Consider the following 25076-nt stretch of genomic DNA (forward strand, 5'->3'; position numbering starts at 1 on the left):
TTGGATAAAAATAACACCTGGAAAAAAATAACCACCAGCTTATATTGGAGTAAGAGTGAAGACAAGGAGTCCTGTTAGCATCTATCACAACAGTTTGGGATAGGAATGAGGGTGGTTTGAAGTAGGGTCGTGCCAGGGGGACAGATGTAGGGTTGCCAGCTTTTCCAGGGTTTGGAAAGAGAGGAGACGTGTGAGATGGTAGTTAGGTAAGTGGGAAAGTGAATGTTCTAGGAAAGTACCATACAATTGCCCACTACATTAAATGCCCACTTGGGGTTCATGGTTATGAAATGAAAGTGAGCTCACTAGCATGACTGTGCGTTGTTCTCCAGCTTCATTCAGCTGCAGGGATGCTGGTGCAGAGCGGGCAGGGAATTGGATTACACAGGGTTGTGGCTTTGCCAAGTGCTCATAACACACATTGAGAAAACAGAGCAGCTGTGGGATGGGAACTGAGAGTACACACAAGGGAGTGGTTCCAATGGATGACCTTGGAGTGTATGCTGTGGAAAAACATCAAGGCGGCGATGCAGAGCTGCACGGGAGCACCAGAAGGATTGGATTGGAGATGCTCGCGTGGCCGAAGGGTTGTTGTGTGCTTGTACCACAGGGAGTCAACTACAGAGCTAGGGTCGTGTCCGAGTGGGCAGTGCGTGGGATTGGCGGGAAGAGGCTTACAAGAGTGACAGGGTCCAGCATGTGACCACAGGGGTAAATGTCTAAGGGGGGGTGGACACAGTGAGATTTGAGTCACTCACTCCTGGGTATCTCCAAGACTCTGTTGGTGGCTCTATTGTAGCACTTTTTATTTTATATTGTGATTTTTGGTTTATATGCCACCTCCCTCTTCTAGAACCCTGAGGGTAAAATCTGTTGCATGTAATCTGATGTCCTTAGTGCCTAGCACAGTATGTAACACACAGTAGGTAATACGTTTGTTAGCCAACTGTTAAGAGAAACTTGGGATAACTAGGAAGGTTTGAACTTTGACTGGATATGATAATACTTAGCAACTATCAGGTATTTCTTAGGTGTGATAATGGTATTGTGCTCATATGTATATAAAGAGTCCTTATGATTCAGAGAGACATGCCAAGATATCTAGAGATGAAAAGCTATCTGGGATTTGCTTCCAGATCATCTACTGGGTATGTGTGTGGGCAAGTGGTGGGGATATAGATGGAAAAGGTTGACTGTGGGTTGAAAAATGTTGGAATTGGGTTATGGGTACATTGGGCTCATCATGCTGTTCTCTATTATTTACCTAGGTTCAGAATTTTCCAACATGAAGAGTCTTTTAAAAGTTCCTGGAAAAAATATATAGTATTTGTTAAATTATTAAATAAATGAGTGGAAGGATGAAATTTGATCTCATTGACATTGTACACTTTCCACATACATATCTTCTAAAAGAAGCTCTCATAACCTACTTCTTTTAAGCCTCTTTCATTAAGGAATTTGTATTTGTTGGCAATTCATGCCAGGCATGGTGGCTTGTGCCTGTAATCCCAGCACTTTGGGAGGCCCAAGAGGGAGGATTGCTTGAGTTCTAGACCAGCCCAGGCAACATGGTGAGACCCTGTCTCTACAAAAAATTAAAATTAGCTGGGCATGGTGGTACATGCCTGTAGTCCCAGCTACTTGGGACGCTGAGGTGAGAAGATCGCTTGAGCCCAGGTGGCTGAGGCCACAGTAAGCCATGATTACATCACTGCACTCCAGCCTGGGTAGCAGAGCAAGACCTAGTCTCAAAAAAAAAAAAAAAAAAAAAAAAAAAAATCCATTAGAGGGGATGTAAAATTTAATTGATGTTTACTAGGCATATTATGAAACAATTGAATTAGAGATTTGTTCTGACCTTCCAGAAGCTTGTAGTAAAACGAGAAAGTTGTTTGAATTTGGCCACGTTTCTTAGAAGGAATATGACGCAAGACCAGGGGAAAAAGAGAGAAATAATGGGAATCTTGTCTCAGATGACATCTCCTGGGAACACACTCGAAGGCTTAGCATGTTCTGTCCTGTCTGCCTTTCTCACATCATTTCAGAAGCAAAATATTGTCAGTGATTTGAATGTTTATAGCTCTTTTCTTCAGAATAATTGAAGACATATCTTTAAGCTGTAATAGAGGGGAAGGATGAGACATTCAGAAAGTGTATGTTAGTAAAACAGTTGTTTCCATTGGAGAAAATCTGGGAAAGTAATAAGGTGAGAGGAATCATACTCTGGGGTTAGTAAGAATCATTTAGGTCACTACTTGTTATGGAATATTATGTAACCATGACGACCCGTAACCCAATCTCTTTTCCCTAGAACAAGAGGCAGAGGAAGGGGACGAGGCAAGAGGCGATTTGGTCCAGGTCGACGGCCAGGGCGTCCTCCAAAATTTATCCGCCTGGAAATCACCAGCGAAAATGGGGAAAAGAGTGACGATGGGACACAGGTATGGGGGGACGGGAAGGAGCCCTCCTTAGATGCTTGTGTGGAGGACTCGCCAGATCGCTGACGAGATCTAAGCACGAAGACCTTCCCAATGTTTGTAGACCTTTCCTATCAGACCTTGCTGCCTGTTAATTAAAGCATGATTGGAGAATGCCAGAAAAGAATGTATTTTCAAGTGTTACCTACAACAAAAACCCAACTTTGCTGCTCTATAAAATTGACCAGAGTTAGTAGAGGTGGACTTTGTTTAATTAAACAATTAAAATGATTGATATTCCAGAAAAGTCAGATCAGAGTCTTTTCCTTGTTAAGTGGTCTGGAACCTATCCTGCTTTTGCCTTCTGTGCATAGTTACCTAATTAACTTTCCCAGAGGGAGAAGATTTTTTCTGAGTATTATGAATCTAGTCATTCCTAAATAAGCAGCAATTCTAAATCTGAGCCGACAGTCCCTCTGGCACTGATCTCTGTTCCTGGTTATTTCAAATTTCAGGACTTGCTACATTTTCCCACAAAGGAGCAATTTGATGAGGCTGAACCAGCCGCTCTGAATGGGCTGGATCAACCAGAACAGACCACTATCCCAATCCCTCAGCTGCCACAAGAAACCCAGTCTTCCCTGGAACATGAACCAGAAACACACACGCTGCATTTGCAGCCGCAGCATGAAGACAGCGTGGTGCCCACCCAGAGCACGCTGACAGCCGACGACATGCGCAGAGCCAAGCGCATCCGAGTAAGTGGGGAAAGCCGGCGGCTCCTTGCACCTGCCGGTGATCTTCCTCCCACTAGCAGCTCTCTGGTGGTTTTCCAACCTATTCACCTTCCACTCTGAAATCTTGCATCTAGCCTGTCACATGCTCGATCCCATTATTTTGAAGGAAAGTATTCACTATTTCTCAGTGTCTCTGTGTCCCATGGCAGGCTGGCATGGCTGGTCCTAGATTCAACCAAGTTAGTAATGACACAGAAGCCTAGAGGTTGGCAGCTCCTGGACTAGCTCTCTGCATCCCTCAATTCACAGATTGGAAGTGGAGAAATAAGTACATTTAGTTATAATAACCATTTATATTTTAAACCAGGCTAATTTGTGCCTAATCATAGCTCTCAAGTTAATTTTGGGTAACTAAATGTGCTTATCTACACTTTCCCAGGGGAGAATGGCAAATGTCATTACTCATCAATGTAAAGTGACTTGTGTCCAAGTTGATATGGCAGGTACAGTTCACACACCTGGGGATAGCTTGAGCCAAAGCTGTCAGTCGGAGAGTGAGTCAGTGTCTGAGTCACGTGAAGTGTCTGAGTCACATGACCTATGTCTTGGCCTCAGGCGGTGCGGCTGCAGGGCTTTCCTGACTTGCAGTTCAGATGCGTTTTCTCTTATCTCACAAATAGCATTTGAGTCTGAGTTAGGAACTGCAGGGGATTCGGTGGAAAACAATATGGCTTTGTGGGATAAGTGCCTGGGCTGATCAAAACCAATGGTTAAAACCCATGTTTGTGGCCGCTGAGTGCATAAAGACGTATTGGTACCTTCCAGTAGATGAAAGAGGCATGTTATAGAACTTCCTAGGCTTTACAACTTCTACGTGCATGGTTGTTTCAGTATCTGTTTCTTTTGGTCTTCTTATTTGCCTATAGGCTAGAAGGGACCTTGAACAATAGTCTAGTCCATGCCTTCATGTAAAAACACATTTAAACATTTGTAGTCATATGATAGCTTTGAAGGGCTCTAAGAACTCTGAGGCTAAACAGCCTTTATGAGGGCCCTGTAATCAAAACATATAAAACTCTCAGCTCACTGTATATTATTTCACAAGAGTATATCAACATACAGAAATATAGGACAGCAAGGAAAAAAAGCTATGAATTAATGTCGTCTCGTCCGTCATTCTCCTTTAGTTCCTAATCTGCACTTCTTTCTCTTGCTCAGTTACTACATTTTCTGCTCTGCCATTCTGATTTTTTTTACTAAGTCCAGAGAAATGCTTGCTAGATTTCTATTTTTTTTTTTTTTTGGAAGGAAAAAACCCGAAGCCCACACATGCAGTGAAGTTGTGGATGCACAAACACAGTCCAGCCGTAATTGTACTTGCATTTTTGAATGAGCAGGGTTACTGGTTTTGGTACAGGGTTCCTTGTGGCAAAGCAAAAGCCATATGTATTTGGTTTTTGGAGGTCAGTCTTAGTTGAGCTATTTTGTTTTTTCTTTTCTCTCACACATTCTAAAAAGTAGGGCTATGTATTTTTTCATCTTTTCTATCCAGATTGGTAATGACCAACTGAAGGGAAGTCTTCCAATCCAATTGGTAATGTAACTATTTTTCTCTCCTCTAATGCTGCCTGCTCAGTTGGAGCTGCAGGTAGGTTTGTTTCCTGTGTTTCACATAACAGAATGTTACTTAAGTGTTTGCCTGACCTGCTGTTCTTTGCAACCTGTACTTACTAAATCCTGGTGGAAACCACAATTTGGTTGCTACAGTAAATGCAAATTAATGAAATAATGATAATTTAATTGTAAATAGATCAATGAATAAATTGTGGGCTGCAGGTTCCTCATATACAAAATGAAGGGTAGGACTAAGTGATCTCCAAGGTCCCTTCCAGCGCTAAAACCATTGGAATAACTTCTGCAATGGTGTTGAGTTCTAACTGTCTATTTGGCACTGTGCTGGGTACACAATAGAATTTTCACTTGAGCTTGCAGTCTAAGTAGGAAATCAATACTAATGTAGGGGAGTTTACGGTTAGGTGTTAAATGTGAAAGTATAACTTGGAAGAGTGAAAGGTCGAAGTAAAATAGAGGAGTCGGGATAATTCCTGGATGAGGTGAGACTTAGACTAGCCCTTGAAAGAGAGAGAGGAGGAAGGTAGACTGCTTCAGAGAATGATAGCCTTAGGATCAGAGGCCCAGACACAGGAGGTTCTTGCTGTGGTTCGGACAGTGCAGACATGAGCCTGGCCCTAGCAAGGGTGCACTGGAAGGATAGTGCAGAGTGAGCGGAGTTGGGCTGGGCTGGCCAACCAAAGGCTTTGAAAGTGGGCAGACAGTTGTCCAAAGGAAGGTTGTTTAAAAGACCCCAAAACTGCCAGGCACGGTAGCTCACGCCTATAATCTCAGCACTTTGGGAAGCTGAGGCAGGTGGATTGCTTGAGCCCAGGAGTTCCAGACCAACCTGGGCAACATGGTGAAACCCTGTCTCTACTAAAAAAAAAATACAAAAAAATAGCTGGACACGGTGGCACGCACCTATAGTCTCAGCTACTCGGGAGGCTGAGATGAGAGAATCCTCTGAGCCTGGGAAGTTGAGGCTGCAGGGAGCTGTGATCGTGCCACTGCACTCCAGCCTGGGTGATGGAGTGAGACTCTGTCTCAAAAAAAAAAAGCCCCCAAATCAAAATCAACAAAACCCCAAATCAACAAATATGATTGTTTGATTTCCTTTTTGTGTCAGGATTAAAAGAGTATGAAAATTGATGAATAATTTAGGTTCTTTTAGCTATTAATGTCAAACTTTAGAAACATTTTAGTCAGGCATGGTGTCATATACTTATAAGTCTCAGCTACCCTGGAGGCTGAGGTGGGAGGACTGCTTGAATCCAGGAGGTCGAGGCTGCAGTTAGCTATGATCATGCCACAGCACTCCAGACTGGGTGATGGAGCAAGACTCCATCTCTGAAAAACAAACCAAAAAACCCCCTAAACTTTAGAAACATTTTATGATCTTTGTCTACAAATAATCCGTTGTCTCAGAATTCATTGCAATGTGAGCTGAATCCCAAATCACAGAATTTAGCAACAATACGATTTTGGTATCCCTAGAGTAGCTGATATATATTTATAGTGTAGTGGATTGCCTGATGAACTCAGGAAGCAGAAGAACTAGAGTGGATCTATGTGTTCTTTCCAACATTTTTCATGATTTCTTCTAGAAATGTGTACGGGTTGTGGCTCTGAGCTACAGAAGACACCTTAGAACAGAAATGGCCTGCAAGTGGGTCAAGGGGTGGGAACAGTTTCAGCATTTTTACGACCTTGTAATGATCCTATTGGTATCATTAGATCAGAGAAATATAATCTACTTCCTGAGTACAGACAATGTTCAGGATGGAAATTGAAAAGATGATAAGGTTTGTCAATAGAGCCAAGAAAGTGGAGCCAGGTGGTGGCTCAGTTTAAATCAAGTGTCTGAAGGTACTCGTGCTAATCAGAAATGACAGAAGACCGATTAGCATAATTGACCAAAACAAAACTGAGTTCTGCATTTGGCACCTGAGGAGAAATGGCATCCTCAGCGGGACCACAATCAATGTGCATTGTGTCTGTCCTTGGACACTTCAGTGAACATAGATAAAGGAAAAGATGCCTACATGGCAAAAGTGCTCTAAATCTTGTACCTTTGAACCTCAGAATAGTATTGGTTCATCTGCAGTATTTCCATAAAGTTTTGAAAGTAGACAAAATAGTAAAGCTTTTGTGTAAAATTAGGATCCAGACAGAGTAAAAAGATGAGGTGGCTGCTGAACTGTGCACAGACGTGAAGGCAAGCCCTGTGGCTGATTTGAGAACAAAACTTTTTTTTTTTTTTTTTTTTTTTTGAGACAGAGTCCACTGTAACCTCCAACTCCCAGGTTCAAGTGATTCTCCTGCCTCAGCCTCCCAAGCAGCTGGGATTACAGCCCTGGGGTTACAGGTGACTGCTACCATGCCTGGCTAATTTTTGAATTTTTGGTAGAGACAGGGTTTTACCATGTTGACCAGGCTGGTCTCAAACTCCTGACCTCAGGTGATCTCTGTCCACCTCAGCCTCCCGAAATGCTGGGATTACAGGCGTGGGCCACCATGCCCAGCCAAGAAAGACCTATTCTTAAAAATCTCTGCAGATGCTATAGAAAAATCCTTGAAATCATTTTTTTTAGTTTCGTATGAAATATATTTCACTGATTCTCAAACTACTTTTGAAGACTTCCTGTAAGCTAAGCAGCTTATTAAGGGATCTGGATATAAAGGAGAATAAAGTATGACACATCCCCTGAGGCAGCCCCATGAGCTGAAGAAGACAACAGAATTGTTGTTTATCTACTCAACATAAGTGAGTAGGTAGCAGCTTAAAAATCTTTCTCCTAGCCCCGTTAGGGAAGCCCTGAGAAGGAAATTTCCTGTTATATAGTAATTATGTCTAGAAATTTCACTGAATCAAAAATATTTTGTTTTCCTCCCATGATGATTTCACATTAAATTTAGTTTAAAAGTTGATGCTTACAAGTAATTTGAAGAGTGTAAGCATTGTTCACTGCACCTTCTTCATTACACAAGTCGCACTAAGATCTCCATTAATCCTTCAATTACTCTTCGTTTATAGCTACATAGGCACAGCCATTCACAGACATACTTGAAAGATTCCCCCCAACCCCGCCTTGTAGCAATCTAGAGCTTTCCCTCAGTGTTTTGAGGAACTTATGAATGAATCTTCATTATAAGCGTAACTGAAAGATTGATTGATTCTGCATTCTCCGTGTGAGAGATGATTTTGTCGATCTGCTCTCAGCAGAGCATGAGTAGTTTTTCCAGTAGTGGTGATGGGTTTGCGCCGAGTACCCATGCTCTCCCACTTGGGTTCCCTATAACAACTGCATGAATTTACAAGATGGCTAATCAGCATTACAAGTGCAATCTGTGCCTGAAAACAAACAGCAGAATTGCCTGGTCTAGGCAGGGAACAGTGTGATGAGCTTCACTTTGTTAGCATGGCATTCTAACCAGTAGAACTAACTAGCTATGCTGGGACCTTATCTTCTGTTTTCTAAGTAGAAAGTGATGAAATGCTTATATTCCATTTATGATGTGTGCTCATGTCTCATTCACATAAATCTGAATCCTTTTCAGTTCTTTTTCTTGAATTGAGATCTATAATTCTCATGGCATAAAATTTACCGTTTAAAGTGGTTTTTAGAACATTCTGAAGTTGTGCAGTCTTCACCACTCTCTAATTCCAGAACACTCTCATCACCCCCAAAAGAAACCTGGCATCCATTTCCTTCTCCACCCTGCCACTGGCAAGGACTACCCTTCAGTTCTTTTTATTGTCTTTTTTTTCCCCTAAACGTTTTAATCGAGCTTCAAATTCTTTTTCTCATGGATTTCAACAAGTAACATTTGGCTGACTTGCTCCAGCCTGATTCCTGCATGTGTGACTTACCCTAAGTCTTTTCCTCCAAATCTTCCATTTTTATCCTGTTCTACTGTGGGATTTGTTTTATTATACAAGTCTTCTATTGGGAACACTTTTTTTGTGTTACTTAAACCCTTTCGAAAGAAAACCCACATACATAGATGTAAAACAAAACACAAAAAAGTTTCGTCTTTTCAAGATGAACTTCTTTGAGGATGGCTTCATTTTCAGTGTCTTCACCAGAAAAATCTTTCAACTGTGTGTGTCCTAGAGTTGAACTTCTATGGGAAGTCGGTGATCGCAGAGATCATCCTCTCTTTCTCTGTAAAAGTGTGATCCAGTTGCACTCTTAATTTCCTCACTAAATGATCACATTTGTGTATGTCTTTCAGAATGCAGCTCTTCAGCATCTGTTTATTCGGAAGTCCTTCCGGCCTTTTAAATGCTTGCAGTGTGGGAAGGCCTTCCGGGAAAAGGACAAACTGGACCAGCACTTGCGCTTCCATGGGCGGGAGGGGAACTGCCCACTGACCTGTGACCTCTGTAACAAGGGCTTCATCAGCAGCGCATCCTTGGAGAGCCACATGAAGCTCCACTCAGACCAGAAGACTTACTCTTGCATTTTTTGCCCAGAATCCTTTGACCGCCTTGATTTGTTGAAAGATCATGTGGCCATTCATATCAATGATGGCTACTTCACCTGCCCAACTTGTAAGAAACGGTTCCCAGATTTTATCCAGGTGAGTGTCTACTACAGAGATTCCTGTCTGCTTCCTTCTTTTGGTAAAAGAAACTTCAATTTTTGGAAAACCGAGACTGCCTAGCACCTGCATTTTCATCCCTTCTTTGAAACAACTTTACAATTGAGAACAATATTTCTTCAATCAAACTACTTTTATAAACAAAAGATTATTATGACCCTTAATTGTCCAGATCAGACATTGACATTAAAGTGTTTAAGTTATAATACAAGTAATAAATACCCAGATCTGTTATAATTTTTAAAAAATCTTTCATAATCCATGTCAATATCTATTGCTTATAAAATATATAGAGCCTGTAGAAGACATACTCCCATTTCTGAGGGGCTGGGAACATCTCCCTATTACTACTGTGGTTTCCTGCTTGCTTTAACCAAGGCCATACGTTTCGGAAGGAAACAAAGAGAAAGTTGGTATATAATGTACTTTTGTATCAAGAACCCACTGCCTCCTCCCCTGTAGTGTATTCTTTGTTGGAGCAAAATGGGTGAAGATAAATTTCAGAATACTCATGATTTCATTTGGACTTTACATGATAGGATTTTCCTATGCCTGTCAGTGAATAATGAAACATTTTGTAAAAATACACCTTTTCAATTACCAAAGGAAAAGAAGACTAGGATTTACTTTTAGTTCTGCTAGTGTTGAGAGTCTTGGAGATCTTCTCACTTCACACAAACTAGTAGAAAGGTTGTTTTAAGGCATAATTTAATGGCAAAAGAAACTCCAAAAATAATGAAGCAAACTGTCTTATAGGAATAGTTTGATAGGACTCACTACTTAGCTTCCTTCGTCAGCTCTTCTTCATTGGATATGTGTGGCTAAGAGAGTTCAGAAGCCCTGTTCCTTTATTTGTCTAAAAGTAAGGGAAGTAAGTCCCAGTTGAGAAATGACGCCAGCGTCATATTGCTCTCATAAACCGGTAATGTCTTCTGTATCCACTCATTCGTGTCTTTAATTCTTCAGAACTTGATTTTATAAGAAGATGTAAAAGCATCGAAAGGGGCTAAATTGCTTTTATGCAGATTAAAGCCGGAGAAAAGTAAGGAAGAACTGGTTTTGTCTTCCTATAGATCCTTTTTAGCAAGATTCATTTAAACCCAAGGAACTTTTGCTTTTTATCTTTAAAAAATGGGCTCCAAGCAAGCACCCTCCCTCTCTCTCTCTCTCACGTTTCAAGTCGTCGGGGAGGTTAGGATTTCTAAGGCTTTCTGGCTACTTGTTTTGTTTCTTTGTGACAGGGACAGTATGTGTTATTGAGGCCAATTATCACATCTGATTGGATTCCTCGGCGGGGGTTGATGAAAACCCATGGTAATGCACTTGGCTCCCTCTAGCGTTGACAAGCTGCCTTTGGTCGTTTCCTTTGGTGCGTGTGTCCCCTGAGTTTTCCCATGGTTTTTACTGCCAGGTGAAAAAACACGTGCGCAGCTTCCACTCAGAAAAGATCTACCAGTGCACAGAGTGTGACAAGGCCTTCTGTCGCCCCGATAAACTGCGACTCCACATGCTCCGGCATTCGGACCGCAAAGACTTCCTGTGTTCCACCTGTGGGAAGCAATTTAAGGTATGACATCAAGACACAGCCCAAGGTGGTTCTCGTGGCCACTGGAATTATAGCAAGCTGAGGGTAAATGCCTGTTCCGTTCATCAGTTTTTCACCCACTTCTGATGAACCGGACCTGAGATGCACTTTGGGCCTTGTGTTTGACTTAGTTATAAAATGAAGGGGGAAAACTTACTGTCTCAAAATAGCTAATTCAAATCCCCAAACAAGTAGAATAAAAATGCATCTCCTAAAAGAATCCAAATGTATAATGACAAGTATAACCAAATTGCTATTGAGATTTCCTAACAGACCAATACCTTTACTTTACATTCAGATCAAGAGGTTTTTGTTGAGCACTGATTAAGAGCCAGTAATTGAGCCTTGCAGGCAGCAGGACTCTCATCTAATACAGGTGGGAAATCTGAAGAGTGCTGAGAAGGCTTAGACTGCTTTGGAGAATGTTAATGACCTCAAAGATTAAAGTAGAACATTATAAGTGTCGGTAACCCACCTGGAACTTAGAAGCAGCCAAGCAAAACCCTGCAGGGGACCCAGAAATAAAAGTTAAATAAATAAATGTAAAAACAATGAAAGATGCTTCATTGGGAAATCAGGTGATTCTGCAAAACCGTCATCGGAAGATATTCTACTGAATATGATTGTAGGCCACACTCTCATAGAAACTGGAAAAGAATCAGAAATGGATTCAGGAGAGGAAAGCTAAGGGTATATTTGTAACAGATGCAAAGAAATTAAAGAGAAATAGATTTTTCAAAGCTTGTTTTATGGTAAGTGTGTTATAAAATATAATCTAATGCCTTTTAATATGTAGTAGCACAATTTAGAATTGTGTAGAGAACTCCAATGTGAAAAGTATAAATAGGTCTGGGATTTTTCTGTTTTTTTCAAAAAAAATCATATCTAAAAGGATTCCTGTTTTGTGATACTGTTTGGCCATCCATCCATCCCATCCAGCCAATGTTTTTTGATTTTTCATTGTGTGCCAGATACCATATTTTAACACCTTGGAATATTTCTTTAAAATTTCTTTGCTTGCTTTCATTTTCTCTTTTACTTTGACCCAGTATATTCAACACAGTTCAATCAGGGAAGCAAAGCCACTGTGAGTGTCACAGAAGATTTTCTTATAGGACTGAGAACTGAATTATAGGAGAAGATGGAGAAGTGAGGGTCGAAGGGAGCAGCTGGGAGGTCGGAAGTCAGCAGTATGCCCACAGAAGCACTGGTCTGGGTGGTCAAATGCGAACTTACCTGGGAATCTAGGAACCAGGCCCTTCCACTTGCAGTGGGGGCCAGGAAGGAGAGCTGGTACGGTCTGTGGAAGACTGTGTCACTGCATCTGGTGGCGGATATGGAGCTGGCCCACAGGGCTGGCAGTCAGGAAGACATCTTGTGGCTGGGTGGGAAAGAGAGGATAAGTAGGGACCCACAGGTACCTCTGTGTGACACTGTCTAGAGCAGTACGGAGCTGCTTCCTTTCCACCTTCCAGGCTGGTGTGAGTTTCTGTTTGGCTAACCCAACTCAGAACCATGCTGGGAAGGAGATTCCCTTCAAATGTAGTCCCCCTTAGCCAAGTTGACCCAGCACAAAACCACTACCACCTACCTTCCTGGCATATTTTCAGACTAGAATCAGAGTAATTTTTCTGGAGAACAGCTCTGATGTCATGTCCTTTCTGAAAAACTCTTTAATAGCTCTTCACGCAGATAAATCCCGAAGTTCTTGTTCCTTCTAAGATGCTACAAGATCTGGCTCCTGCCAGCCTCTCTGGTTCCCGCCTCCCTGTGCACTCAGGGTGACCTGAACTCCATAGCTTTACCGAAGTGTGGCGTACTCTCTCTCCTTGGGCCTTTGTTTGCACTTGCTCTCACTCCTCCTCCTGACTTGAAACGCACTTTCAAACTGTCATATTTCTTTACCTGGCTAATGTCACTTCATATGGGGCATTTCCTGATCCCTGGATTAAGTGCTGCTTCTCCCATGAATTCCCACAGGGGCTTTTGCTGGCGACCCTGTCATAGCATTTGTGTATTGCATTTGCCTGTCCTGCTAAGTGTAAGCTCCATGAAGGCAGCATTGAAGTCAAGGTGGGACCTTCTGACTTTAGGGAGTTCACACGAGAATAGAGAAAAGAATAAAGTGGCCAGGCACGGTGGCTCACTCCTATAATCCCAGCACTTTGGGAGGCTGAGGCGGGCAGATCACCTGAGGTCAGGAGTTTGAGACCAGCCTGACCAACATGGAGAAACCCCGTCTCTACTAAAAATATAAAAGTAGCTGGTCGCGGTGGCACGTGACTGTTATCCCAGCTACTCAGGAGGCTGAGGCAGGAGAAAAACTTGAACCTGGGAGACGGAGGCTGCGGTGAGGTGAGATCGCGCCATTGTACTCCAGCCTGGGCAACAGAGTGAGACTCCATCTCAAAAATGCCGTGAGAGGGATTCACTGATTTGGGGTATAGGGGAGACCTCATGGATACGGTGACACTTTTGAATCCACTCATGGGCAGGAAAGAGTTTGCCAGCTAGGGAAAGGGAGAGGTGAGGAGTGAGGGAGGGATATCGGCATCTCAAGCAGAGGGAGCAGCAGGGAGTAGCAATGCCACGTTCAGGAGATGGGGAGAAGGGGAGTGATGGAGGGTGTGGCAAGAGGAAGCCAGGGAAGCAGGTTAAGCTAGCGCGCTGTGCTAAGTCATCAGACTTACCAGGAAGTAAGCCCTAAGCATTTCAGAGCTGGGCTAATTCAGGTGGAGGCAGTGGGTGTGGAGAAGAGGGGCCGTGTTCAAGACAGGCGTCATGGGAGGCTGACAAGACCTTGCACTTGGATGAAAGGGGGAAGGGTAGACGACGAGGAATGGAGATTTGCAGCTCGAGAGGCTAGATGTTTGGGAACACCACTGATATGAAAAAGCACGACTTAGGCAGAAGGAGTGGGGGCAGATAGCGGATTTGGTTTGGGGGATGTTAGGATGGAAAGGCCTCATGGAGATTTGGCATCCAACAAATGTGTGCCTGTCACGATGTGCATAGCATGGTGTGGTATTTGTGTTAGGCTTTGAAATTTACGTGATGATTGGGTTAAGGTAAATTGGTTGTTTAAAGGGAATAGACGGGGGAACTAGTAAACATTGATGCTTAGGAAAAAGTGGGAATACGAAAGGAGTTGGAGGAAGAGGAAAAGAAAAAATAGCGGCGGTGCAACAATGCTTTGTCATCGTATTACACTAAAGAAAAATACCGTCATTTAGGGCAGTGTCCTTAATCCAAATCCTACTGCAGCCTACAAAGCTCTGAACTTTCCCTCCTGGGCTTTCCAGAAATGAAGGTGGGTGGGATAGGAAGAAAGAGCAGTTGGGTCATATGCATTGTAGCAGAAGAGGCAGGTGGGTGAGGGAGGTCTGGCATTCGAGCTGGGCCCTTAGCCTACTCCCCGATACTTGGTAGGCACTCAAGGAATATTTGTTGAGTAAATGTGCTGAAAAATGAAGTCCTTAAAAAAGTCCTTGTACCAAAAGGTGGGAAGAACTGGTTTGTAGAAAGGCTCAGAGTCTTTACAGGACTAATAACAATTCATTCATGTGTCCCAGAGCAGAAAGCCTCACTGGATCAGGGAGCTGGCACTTTGTTTTTATTCAGGATGGGCTCTGCCTAATTCTCTCCATGGACTCACATCAGCATGTGTCACTAAATAGTGAAACCAGGAGCTGAGCCCTGGGTCCCATGCTCCATCATAATGAACAATGGATTTGTTTACTTGAACTTCTAATTCTGTAAGGTGAGAAGTTCTAAATCCATAAGATCGAGATTCCTACTTAAATTCTTTTGGGATTTAGAAAAATATAATGTTTGCTGAAATGTGTGGGAATTGAGTATACACATGGCTTTTTTTTTTTTTTTTTTTTTTGACAGAGTCTTGCTCTATTGCCCAGGCTAGAGTGCAGTGGCGCAGTCTCAGCTCAGTGCAACCTCCGCCTCCTGGGTTCAAGTCATTCTCCCGCCTCAGCCTCCTGAGTATCTGGGATTACGTGCGCCACCACACCCAGCTAATTTTGTTATTTTTTGTAGAGACAGGATTTCACCATGTTGGCCAGGCTGGTCTCAAACTCCTGACATGAGGCAATCCGCCCGCATCGGCCTCCCAAAGTGCTAGGATTACAGGCGTGAGCCACTGCACCCGGCCTACGCATGGCTATTACCTATTATCAATTTGTCTTCTTTTATACCAGGCTTATTCCATGTTCTCTTTAATTCCTCTACATAAATGCACAGTCTTTATTCTCAAAAGTCAGTATGTATCTTTCCTATTTAATGGTCATTTTAACATTGGAATGCACATATTTGCTAGTGAACAGAGTAACTCCCAGGCACTTTTAACACATCTTTGTATGTCCTAGTGTTCCAGCAACTCAAATGTCTCTTGGAGGCTTGTGGCTACTGCTAATTTGTATTGATTTTTAAAATTATCCCTTCCATTAAAAATGTTCTACCAACATGTCTACCCTGTTTTCAAAAATTCTCTCCAAATAGCGAAAAGACAAACTACGGGAACACATGCAGAGGATGCATAATCCTGAAAGGGAAGCCAAGAAAGCCGACCGCATCAGCCGCTCCAAGACGTTCAAGCCCCGCATCACGTCCACAGACTACGACAGCTTCACATTCAAGTGCCGCCTGTGCATGATGGGCTTCCGCCGGCGCGGCATGCTGGTCAGTGCCAAGTGGCCGCGGGTTCCTCTGTCTTCCCAGCACACCTCATTTCTGTCGATGATGGTGACTTCTGTGTTGTATTCTGTCCTAAGTCATATTGATCAATGGTTTTGTCAATGTCCAGGGGAAGAAACAGAGGCAAACAATTCCCAGTTTGGAGTTCTGTCTTTTCCAGTCTCCCTTTGCCCTCTTGCTGCTTTTTGGGTCAATTCTTGCAAGAGGCTTTTTTTTTTTTTAATCACTTTTCATTACTAGTTTTGTTTTTCTTTACCCATCTCAATCTCTGCTCTCACCTTATTTTATTTCCCTCTTTTGTGTCCCTGAATGTATTTTCTTGTGGGGTGTTTGCCTTCTCCCCAGCTGTTCCCTTTTATTTTATTTTATCTTATTTATTTATTGTTGAGATGGAGTTTCACTGTTGTTGCCCTGGCTGGAGTGAAATGGCGTGATCTCGGCTCACTGCAACCTCCCCTTCGCAGGTTCAAGTGATTCTCCTGCTTCAGCCTCCTGAGTAGCTGGGATTACAAGTGCCCACCACCATGCCTGGCTGATTTTTATATTTCATGGTGAAACAGGGTTTCACCGTGTTGGCCAGGCTGGTCTCAAACTCCTGACCTCAGGTGATCCACCCTCCTCAGCCTCCCAGAATGCTGGGATTACAGGCGTCAGCCACTGCGCCCAGCCCACAGCTGTTTCCTTTTAATGCCTCTCTTTTCCAGATATCAAACAGCAGTAGAAGGAAGCTGTCCATCAAAGCAGGGTATGTGCATCCAGATTAGCTGAAGTATCAGGACAGCCAGTGCTCTGCTCTCAACTCGTTTTGACCTTGTTACAGGTGCAGAATATATTTCTGCCAGGAGCTGGAAAGTCATAGAGCAAATTAAAATTCAGAACCTTGGTCTGTATCTCATTCCATGTTCTTAGTAAGGCTAGGGCATTAAATAATGAAAGACAGGTTTGCATGAGGAGAACTCACCAAAGAAATTCATATCAGTGTAATTTTCCTTTTTCCAATAGTAGTTCTTTCAGCCAAAGACTGTTGATGGCTGAATTCACCACAGTGAGTTCACCTTCAGTTGTCTGGTGAATTATTAACTCCTGTTAACCCTGACTGTGAGTGCTTTGGTGTCAGATGGGGTCTGGTGATGCTGGTCCTGGCCAAATGCCTTATTGTTTTGGGGCATTGCTTCAGAGAATTTCAGCTTCTGGTGGTCATTATCAGAGGCATTTGTGTAGCTTCCGTTTGGTTAATGGGATCTCTTTTTCTCATTTGTTCTTTGTTTTCACTTTAGGTAAATCACCTGTCAAAGAGACACCCAGACATGAAGATAGAAGAGGTGCCAGAGTTAACTCTACCCATCATAAAACCCAATCGTGATTACTTTTGTCAGTATTGCGATAAGGTAAAAGGGAAATATTCATGCTGGTGTGCCACTGGGGTTCCCTGCTTAGAGCTGACTCGTCCGCATTTATAAATCTATGCTATGATTTGTTTGTTACTCTGACCAGATGGTTCCCTGTCTCTCCGTAGTCTCCATTCAGACAAGAAAGGACTAGAAATACAGCCTAATTTTAAGCCAATTTTTTTTCTTAAGAAATAATTGACTTCATTTTTCTTACTGTCCCTTCTCTCTGTGATTTTTGTTACACTAGAAGAGGCTTATTACTGAGTGCCTAGTGTATGAATTAATTTCAAATTCCTAGGTTCTAAAATGAGAGCATTTATCATATGGCCTATGACATATATGGTAGATTGGGGGTTTCTATAAGGTAGGGGGGGTTGGGAAAGCTTCGTGGTGGAGTACTCTACTTGTACTACTCCATTATTTTTGTGTAGTTTCAGAAAAGACACAGAATATATATTTATTGTTCCACCATAATATCCTTTCTTTCTTTTTGAGATGGAGTCTTGCTCTGTCGCCCAGGCTGGAGTGCAGTGGCATGATCTCGGCTCACTATAACCTCTGCCTCCTGGGTTCAAGCGATTCTCCTGCCTCAGCCTCCAGAGTAGCTGGGATTACAGGCGCCCGCTACCACGCTCAGCTAATTTTTGTATTTTTAGTAGAGATGAGGTTTCACCATGTTGGCCAGGAAGATCCGCCCTCAGGTGATCCACCCACCTCAGCCTCCCAAAGTGCTGGGATTATAGGCATGAGCCACCATGCCCGGCCATCCTTTCCTTATATAATGTAGCTATATCAGCTTAAAAGTGAGAAACATTTTTTAACATAGATTCCCACTATAGATAGCAGTTGCTATTGACGTTGCCATTTGGAAGATTCTCTGGCTCCTGGTCTTCAGCTGCATACATTGTATGGGAGCTTTCACAGGCAGCTCTCCTCTGAGGTGGACGGGCCTCGAAAACAATTACCTTCCTGTGTCTGTGTATCATATCCAAATTTTACACTTTAGGGTAAAGGGTATTTTCACAGTTACTATCTTAGATTTATGGATTAAAGAAACCTGGCATATCTACATTATGTTCTTTTTTATTCTAATTTATGGTATATGCTTGTTGTCCTTCAATAGATCTGTTAATATACGTATTAATATATTTTATTTGGGTCTACTTCAATACTTTTCCTCAATGTCTTATAATGAAATTGTTAGTTTGCTTTAAGCAAGAAAGTGGAACCGTATACTGCTTTCATGGCAAGGCACTTACATTTGCAGGTTTATAAAAGCGCCAGCAAGCGCAAAGCCCACATTCTGAAGAACCACCCAGGAGCAGAGCTCCCACCAAGCATTCGGAAGCTCCGGCCCGCTGGTCCTGGAGAGCCAGACCCCATGCTGAGCACACACACCCAGCTGACGGGCACCATTGCCACCCCTCCCGTCTGCTGTCCCCACTGCTCCAAGCAGTACAGCAGCAAGGTAGGGGCAGTTTCTGACTAAAGCTGAGGTCAAAACGGCCATGTAAGGAATCTCTTAAGGGAAGATGTCTTCTCATCCACATGGTCTGGACGGCTCCTTCTGAGTTGACGGGGGACTGAAAGAGATGTTGTCCTAGTCACTGTAAACAGGGACCACAGCAGAGAACGGAAAGAGAATACTGTGGACCTCCCCCAGAATTAGTGCCATACAGCAGCCCAAGCAGCTGGCTGTTTTCCTTTTCCCTTGGCCTGCGGAGGGCCTCACATTTGAATGTTCTGTGCTTGTAGTTGGTGAGTTCAGGCTTATGGAAGCACCGCATAGAAGGTTAAGTGGTGGCTTCACAAAGGAGGTGGTTTTGGCTGGGGGGATTGTGATTGATTGCTGCAGGTACTAGCTGGGGGGGATGTTGAGACCTTGCTGGTGGTTGAGACCAGGTGAGGCTTTACTTCATTCCCACCCTCTTTCCTGCTTTCATAGCATTATGTTACCCCAGGAAGTACAGGCATAGGGTCAGTGTTGCTCTGACTTTTCTTTTTTTAAGACATAAGATAAAAGACTTTAGGAATCTTTGGAGGATTTACATGTGAGAAAAATGGAAAATCACAAATTCTAATACTAATTCTTGTTTTTTACCTTGCTTTTTCAGACCAAGATGGTCCAGCACATTCGAAAGAAGCATCCGGAGTTCGCCCAGCTCTCCAACACCATACACACACCACTGACGACAGCTGTGATCAGTGCCACCCCAGCGGTTTTAACTACGGACAGCGCCACTGGAGAGACTGTGGTGACGACGGACCTGCTCACCCAAGCAATGACAGAACTGTCCCAGACTTTGACGACAGACTACCGAACGCCACAAGGGGATTACCAGAGAATTCAGTACATCCCTGTGTCGCAGTCGGCGTCTGGCCTCCAGCAGCCTCAGCACATACAGCTTCAAGTGGTGCAAGTGGCCCCGGTACTGCGTGCCTCGGTTTCCCTTAGCCTTATGAGTGCCCTGTTGCCACTAGCACCTCGTTCTCTGATCTGGGGCTGAGATGTATGTAATGTCCTTCTGCGTGGAAGTTCTGAGCCTTGGGCATTTTACAAATGCCCCTTCCCCTTTCAGGCTGATGAGGCCTCTGGCCTTAGCAGTGTAAGAGATTTCTGTCTATGGTAGTCAGAAAATTTTAGGCTCCAGCATATACAAGCCTCCTGTGCTATGGCAGGACAGTAGCCACAGCACCTATTTCTGACCCTCCTCTGAATCCTTATCTTTTACCATCCTGGTTGGCTGCTTCATAATGAGCCAGTTTGATGAATCACGACCTGCGTATCAAATGTCTTATATCAAAGAAAGGTTGTAAAGAATAATATTGATGGCTGGGCACAGTGGCTTACACCTGTAATCCCAGCACTTTGGGAGGCCAAGGTGGGCAGATCACTTGAGGTCAGGAGTTCAAGACCAGCCTGGCCAACATGGCAAAACCCCGTCTCTACTAAAAATATGAAAATTAGCCGGGTGTGGTGGTGGATGCCTGTAATCCCAGCTACTCAGGAGGCTGGGGCAGGAGAATTGCTTGAACCTGGGAGGCAGAGGTTGCAGTGAGCCAAGATCACACCATTGCACTCCAGCCTGGGCGACAGAGTGAGACTCCATCTCAAAAAAAAAAAAAGGAATAATGTTGATTCAATCTCTGCATATCAGTCAGTGCCTTTGTAGTATAGAGGTATAACTGTGTTCCTTCTACCAGATAATGAATAACTCATTCTTATTGACTAAGGAACTAAATGAAAGTGATTCTCCCAGAACTATCGTTTCATTTAATTACACTGAGGAGAAGTGTCCCTGAAGTTGCCTGTAAATTATGATGTATAGGTACACTGTTCTAGAAAAAGGGCCTGTACTTTAGCTACTTTTTCAAAGATGTTTATGATACGTAAAAGGTTAAAAACCACGGTTGTAGTAGGTTAATGGTGACAAACTAAAAGCAAATTCTCTTCTTTGATCTCTTTTAATTGATAAAGTGTAGATCATTAAATGTAACTGAAAGTTTTGATTCCTGACAACTTCTTTTTCAGCTTATTGTCAGGAACTATCTTTCCTCTCTCTCCTTCTCTTCCAGAATATAATAACATTAGTGGCTTACGTGTTAGAAGCACATTTCTTTAAACGATCTTTTTCTATCCTGTTTTCTGGCTTGGTCTAGGTGTGGGCTATCTGCGAGTGCAGCATTGGAGCTGAAATCCCTTCCATTCTTCTATTTCTGTTGGCATATATTGGGATATTGTTTTTGCTTTCTTTTTTGAGACAGGGTCTCACTCTGTCACCCAAGCTGGAGTGCAGTGGCACAATCATGGCTCACTGCAGCGTCCGCCTCCCAGGCTCAGATATTCCTCCCACCTCAGCCTTATCAGTAGCTGGGATTACAGGCATGCCACCATGCCTGGCTAATTTTTTTTTTTTTTTTTTTTTGAGATGGAGTCTTGCTCTGTTGCCCAGGCTAGAGTCTAGTGGCACGATTTCAGCTCACTGCAACCTCTGCCTCCCAGGTTTAAGTGATTCTCCTGCCTTAGCCTCCTGAGTAGCTGGGATTATAGGTGCTCACCACCACACCCAGCTAATTTTTGTATTTTTAGTGGAGACAGGGTTTCACTATATTGGTCAGGTTTGTCTTGAACTCCTGACCTCAAGCGATGCCCCGGACTCAGCCTCCCAAAGTGCTGGGATTACAGGGGTGAGCTACTACACCTGGCCACCTGACTAATTTTTGTATTTTTTTGTAGAGACAGGGTTTTGCCATGTTGCCCAGGCTGGTCTCGAACTCCTGGGCTCAAGCAATCCACCTGCTTTGGCCTCCCAAAGTGCTGGGATTATAGGCATAAGCCACTGCACCTGGCCAGGATATTGTTTTTTTTTTGTTGTTGTTGTTTGTTTGTTTGTTTTTTTTTTTTTGAAACGGAGTCTCGCTCTGTCGCCCAGGCTGGAGTGCAGTGGCCGGATCTCAGCTCACTGCAAGCTCCGCCTCCCGGGTTCACGCCATTCTCCTGCCTCAGCCTCCCAAGTAGCTGGGACTACAAGCGCCCGCCACCTCGCCCGGCTAGTTTTTTGTATTTTTTAGTAGAGACGGGGTTTCACCGTGTTAGCCAGGATGGTCTTGATCTTCTGACCTCGTGATCCGCCCGTCTCGGCCTCCCAAAGTGCTGGGATTACAGGCTTGAGCCACCGCGCCCGGCCCAGGATATTGTTTTTAACTGAACCTTTTCTCTGGAAGGATTTCCCTTAATCTCAATCAATATATATCTGGTTTCTGGGCCTGTTTTCTCTCCTTCCAGGCCACTTCCCCTCACCAGTCACAGCAGTCCACTGTGGATGTTGGCCAGCTCCATGATCCTCAGCCCTACCCCCAGCACGCCATCCAGGTGCAGCACATCCAGGTCAGCGAGCCTACTGCCTCGGCCCCGTCCTCCGCCCAGGTACCCTGCTCCACAGACTATTTGGAGGTGTTAGCATGGCCTCAGGGACTATCAGAGTTAATGAGAGGGAGGACATTCCCTTCAGACCTAGTCTCCTCAGCTACTGAGATACTGTTATTTTTGGATTTTTATTAAAGGATCTTACCTTTGCCTCCAATTTTTATATTGGTATTGTGGACACACATTAAGCTGTTAGCTGTTTCTGCCCTCACAGAGTCCTGTGGTATGACATCCTAGAAACAACAGTGGTCTTTGCTTTCCATTCTAAATGCAATGGCTAAGTGGCTTCTATGGTTTGGAACAGTGGCTTTGTGGAGTATTATGGTATATTGCATGTTACTGTGTTTGTATGCTTGAGTCTGGAATTGAGATACATAGATAAGTTCTCAGAGTTCAGAGAGGGAGAGATTAGGTTTAGGAGGGAGTCCAGGGCATTTTTGTAGAAGTGGTCTTTGAGGTCTTGGAGGAGGGGTACAGTTCTGAAACGGGGTTATTCTGTTTGGATTACTAACAGGAAATGATGTTTGGAAAGGAAGCTGGGTGGGTAGTTTGGAGCGGGATTGCAGGTGGCAGGCTGGAGAGCACTGGCCTCATCCTGTTGTCAGGAGTGGGCCTCTTCACTCACCTGTGCTGAACTCCACCAGCCAGCTGGGATTAGTCAGTGCTGGTGAATGGAAATGATGAACTTTGAGTTCCATTTCATTTTGTGTTCCAGATAGTTTTGTGACACAGGGAAGTTACTTCACCTCCTATTATTTTTAACCTTATATAATGTAGGTAATTATATTTTCTTTCATTTATCTTTCTAACAGTTGATTGAAATTAATTTTTTTGCATACTCTGGTAGAGAATCCTTTGAAAACAAATTACAATTTTATAGTTATGCTTGCTTTTCATTGATTTTATTCTTATTTAAAGTATTACTTTTAATAATAGCAATGATAGGCTGGGCGCGGTGCCTCATGCCTGTAATCCCAGCACTTTGGGAGGCCGGGGGGGGCCGATCACCTGAGGTCGGGAGTTTGAGACCAGCCTGACCAACATGGAGAAACCCTGTCTCTACTAAAAATACAAAATTAGCCGGGCGTGGTGGCGCATGCCTGTAATCCCAGCTACTCAGGAGGCTGAGGCAGGAGAATAGCTTGAACTCAGGGGCCAGAGGTTGCAGTGAGCCGAGATCGTGCTGTTGCACTCCAGCCTGGGCAATAAGAGCAAAACTCCGTCTCAAAAAAAAAAATAAGCAATGATAGTTTCAACATTATAATTCATATTAGTCTGATTTACTTCCTTCAGTTATCTGTGAGTCTTCACTATATTAGAAGTTCATAATTCCCTGCCATTGCTTTCTCTTTCTCCCCAGGTATCTGGGCAGCCTTTGAGTCCCTCAGCCCAGCAGGCTCAGCAGGGGCTCAGCCCCTCCCACATCCAGGGCAGTTCTTCCACACAGGGGCAGGCCCTGCAGCAGCAGCAGCAGCAGCAGCAGAATTCCTCTGTGCAGCACACCTACCTGCCCAGTGCTTGGAATTCCTTCCGTGGCTATTGTAAGTAAGAAGGGACGATGCCGTGTCGGTCAGGGGTGGGAGATCTCCAGCCATGTGTCTGAATTTATTCAGCTTATGATAGATTTTTAAAGTATCTATTGACCGTTTTGTACACTCTCTAGTGCATGTACTTCAATGAGTTTCATGACAAATCTCAAGGTGTAGCATTCTGATTTCACAGAGCTACCCTGATAGGACATTTTTGAAACGTCAGGTGTATCGCTGGAGGAAGCATAGCTATGTAATTAAGTGGTAAGATAGATGGATATAGGCTATGTTGAGTCATCCCTTCCACCAATATTTGTAGAATGCCTGTGTATCAATCACTGTACTAGACCCTGGCTATACCAAGAATAATATTCTCATTGGTATCAGTAACACCACACAATAATAATGTTAACCAACTTTCATTAAGCTCTTACTGTATGGCCAGGAATGATTCGGAACCATATATATCACAGTCAGTATTCACAACAACGTATGAGATAAGTACAATTGTTATTTGCATTTTACAGATAAGGCAATTTCCACACACTCACTTTTCCAAGAGCTAGTAAACAGAGGATTGGAACCCAGGCAGTTGGCTTCAGAGTGTACACTCTACACCACCCCACTGTGCTGCTGACCGCCATCTAGTAAAGGAGAGAGACATATGAGTTGTTGATTCCAAAACCCTGATATTCATGCTATGGAAACAGTAACAGGCTGGCTGACAGAGGTCAGAGTAGGTAAACCCCTTGGTGGGTAAACAGCTTTGGGTTGCAGGCCAGGAAGTATGAGACCTTTATCATGGAAGGTATGGAAGGAATAGTAGATGTAACAGACCTCAGTAGTAGAAACTAGGAGGAATAGGTGCTGAGAAGGGAAAGTATTGATCTTTCTTCTACTGTTGATTTATTTTGGGGGGGCCCGTCTTTGTCATGATTGATCCTTGGCTATGTTACATAGATTTGCTGTGGAGTCAGGCTCAAACTCTACCATCTAGTTAATTTTTACAATCAATATTCTTTTTTTTTTTTTTTTTTTGAGATGAGGTCTCGCTCTGTCGCCCAGGCTGGAGTGTAGTGGCACAATCTTGGCTCACTGCAAACTCCACCTCAGCCTCCCGAGTAGCTGGGATTACAAGCACGGGCCACCAAGCCCAGCTAATTTTTGTATTTTTAGTAGAGATGGGGTTTCACAATATTGGCCAGGCTGGTCTCGAACTCCTGACCTCAGGTGATCCACCCACCTTAGCCTCCCAAAGTGCTGGGATTACAGGCATGAGCCACTGCGCCCGGCCACAATCTATACTCTTAAACACTGGACGTCACAACAAGGGCTGGGTCTAGTTTCCACTCAGGGAAGGACTCTCTTACCACTAGAATCTGGTGAATAGACTGACCTCTGTACTCAGTATAATTCCTGTGAAAGAAAGTGAAGTGGGCTGGGTGTTGTGGCTCATGCCTGCAATCCCAGCACTTTGGAGACCAAGGTGGGCGGATCACTTGAAGTCAGGAGTTTGAGACCACCCTGGCCAACATGGTGAAACCCTGTCTCTACTAAAAATACA

At 43.7% G+C, this 25076-nt stretch overlaps 1 protein-coding gene across 8 annotated transcripts in view; it reads left to right on the forward strand.

The window, feature by feature from the left end:
* PRDM10 (PR/SET domain 10) overlaps positions 1-25076 on the forward strand; it is a 109386-nt gene that overhangs the window by 74939 nt on the left and 9371 nt on the right. For 3 of the 8 annotated variants that reach the window (XM_017871168.1, XM_017871162.1, XM_017871163.1), the window contains 11 exons: positions 2312-2441; positions 2933-3175; positions 4791-4802; positions 9005-9352; positions 10785-10940; positions 15471-15650; positions 16943-17053; positions 18324-18524; positions 19171-19485; positions 21843-21983; positions 23344-23524. In XM_017871168.1, coding sequence (XP_017726657.1) covers positions 2312-2441; positions 2933-3175; positions 4791-4802; positions 9005-9352; positions 10785-10940; positions 15471-15650; positions 16943-17053; positions 18324-18524; positions 19171-19485; positions 21843-21983; positions 23344-23524 — 2018 coding nt within the window. The remainder of the gene's footprint in view (positions 1-2311; positions 2442-2932; positions 3176-4790; positions 4803-9004; positions 9353-10784; positions 10941-15470; positions 15651-16942; positions 17054-18323; positions 18525-19170; positions 19486-21842; positions 21984-23343; positions 23525-25076) is intronic. The other 5 variants (XM_017871165.1, XM_017871169.1, XM_017871164.1 and 2 more) reach the window with 4 other exon arrangements.

This window comes from Rhinopithecus bieti, unplaced genomic scaffold (genome assembly GCF_001698545.2).
Source record: "Rhinopithecus bieti isolate Rb0 unplaced genomic scaffold, ASM169854v2 scaffold_5750, whole genome shotgun sequence".
NCBI lineage: Eukaryota > Metazoa > Chordata > Mammalia > Primates > Cercopithecidae > Rhinopithecus > Rhinopithecus bieti.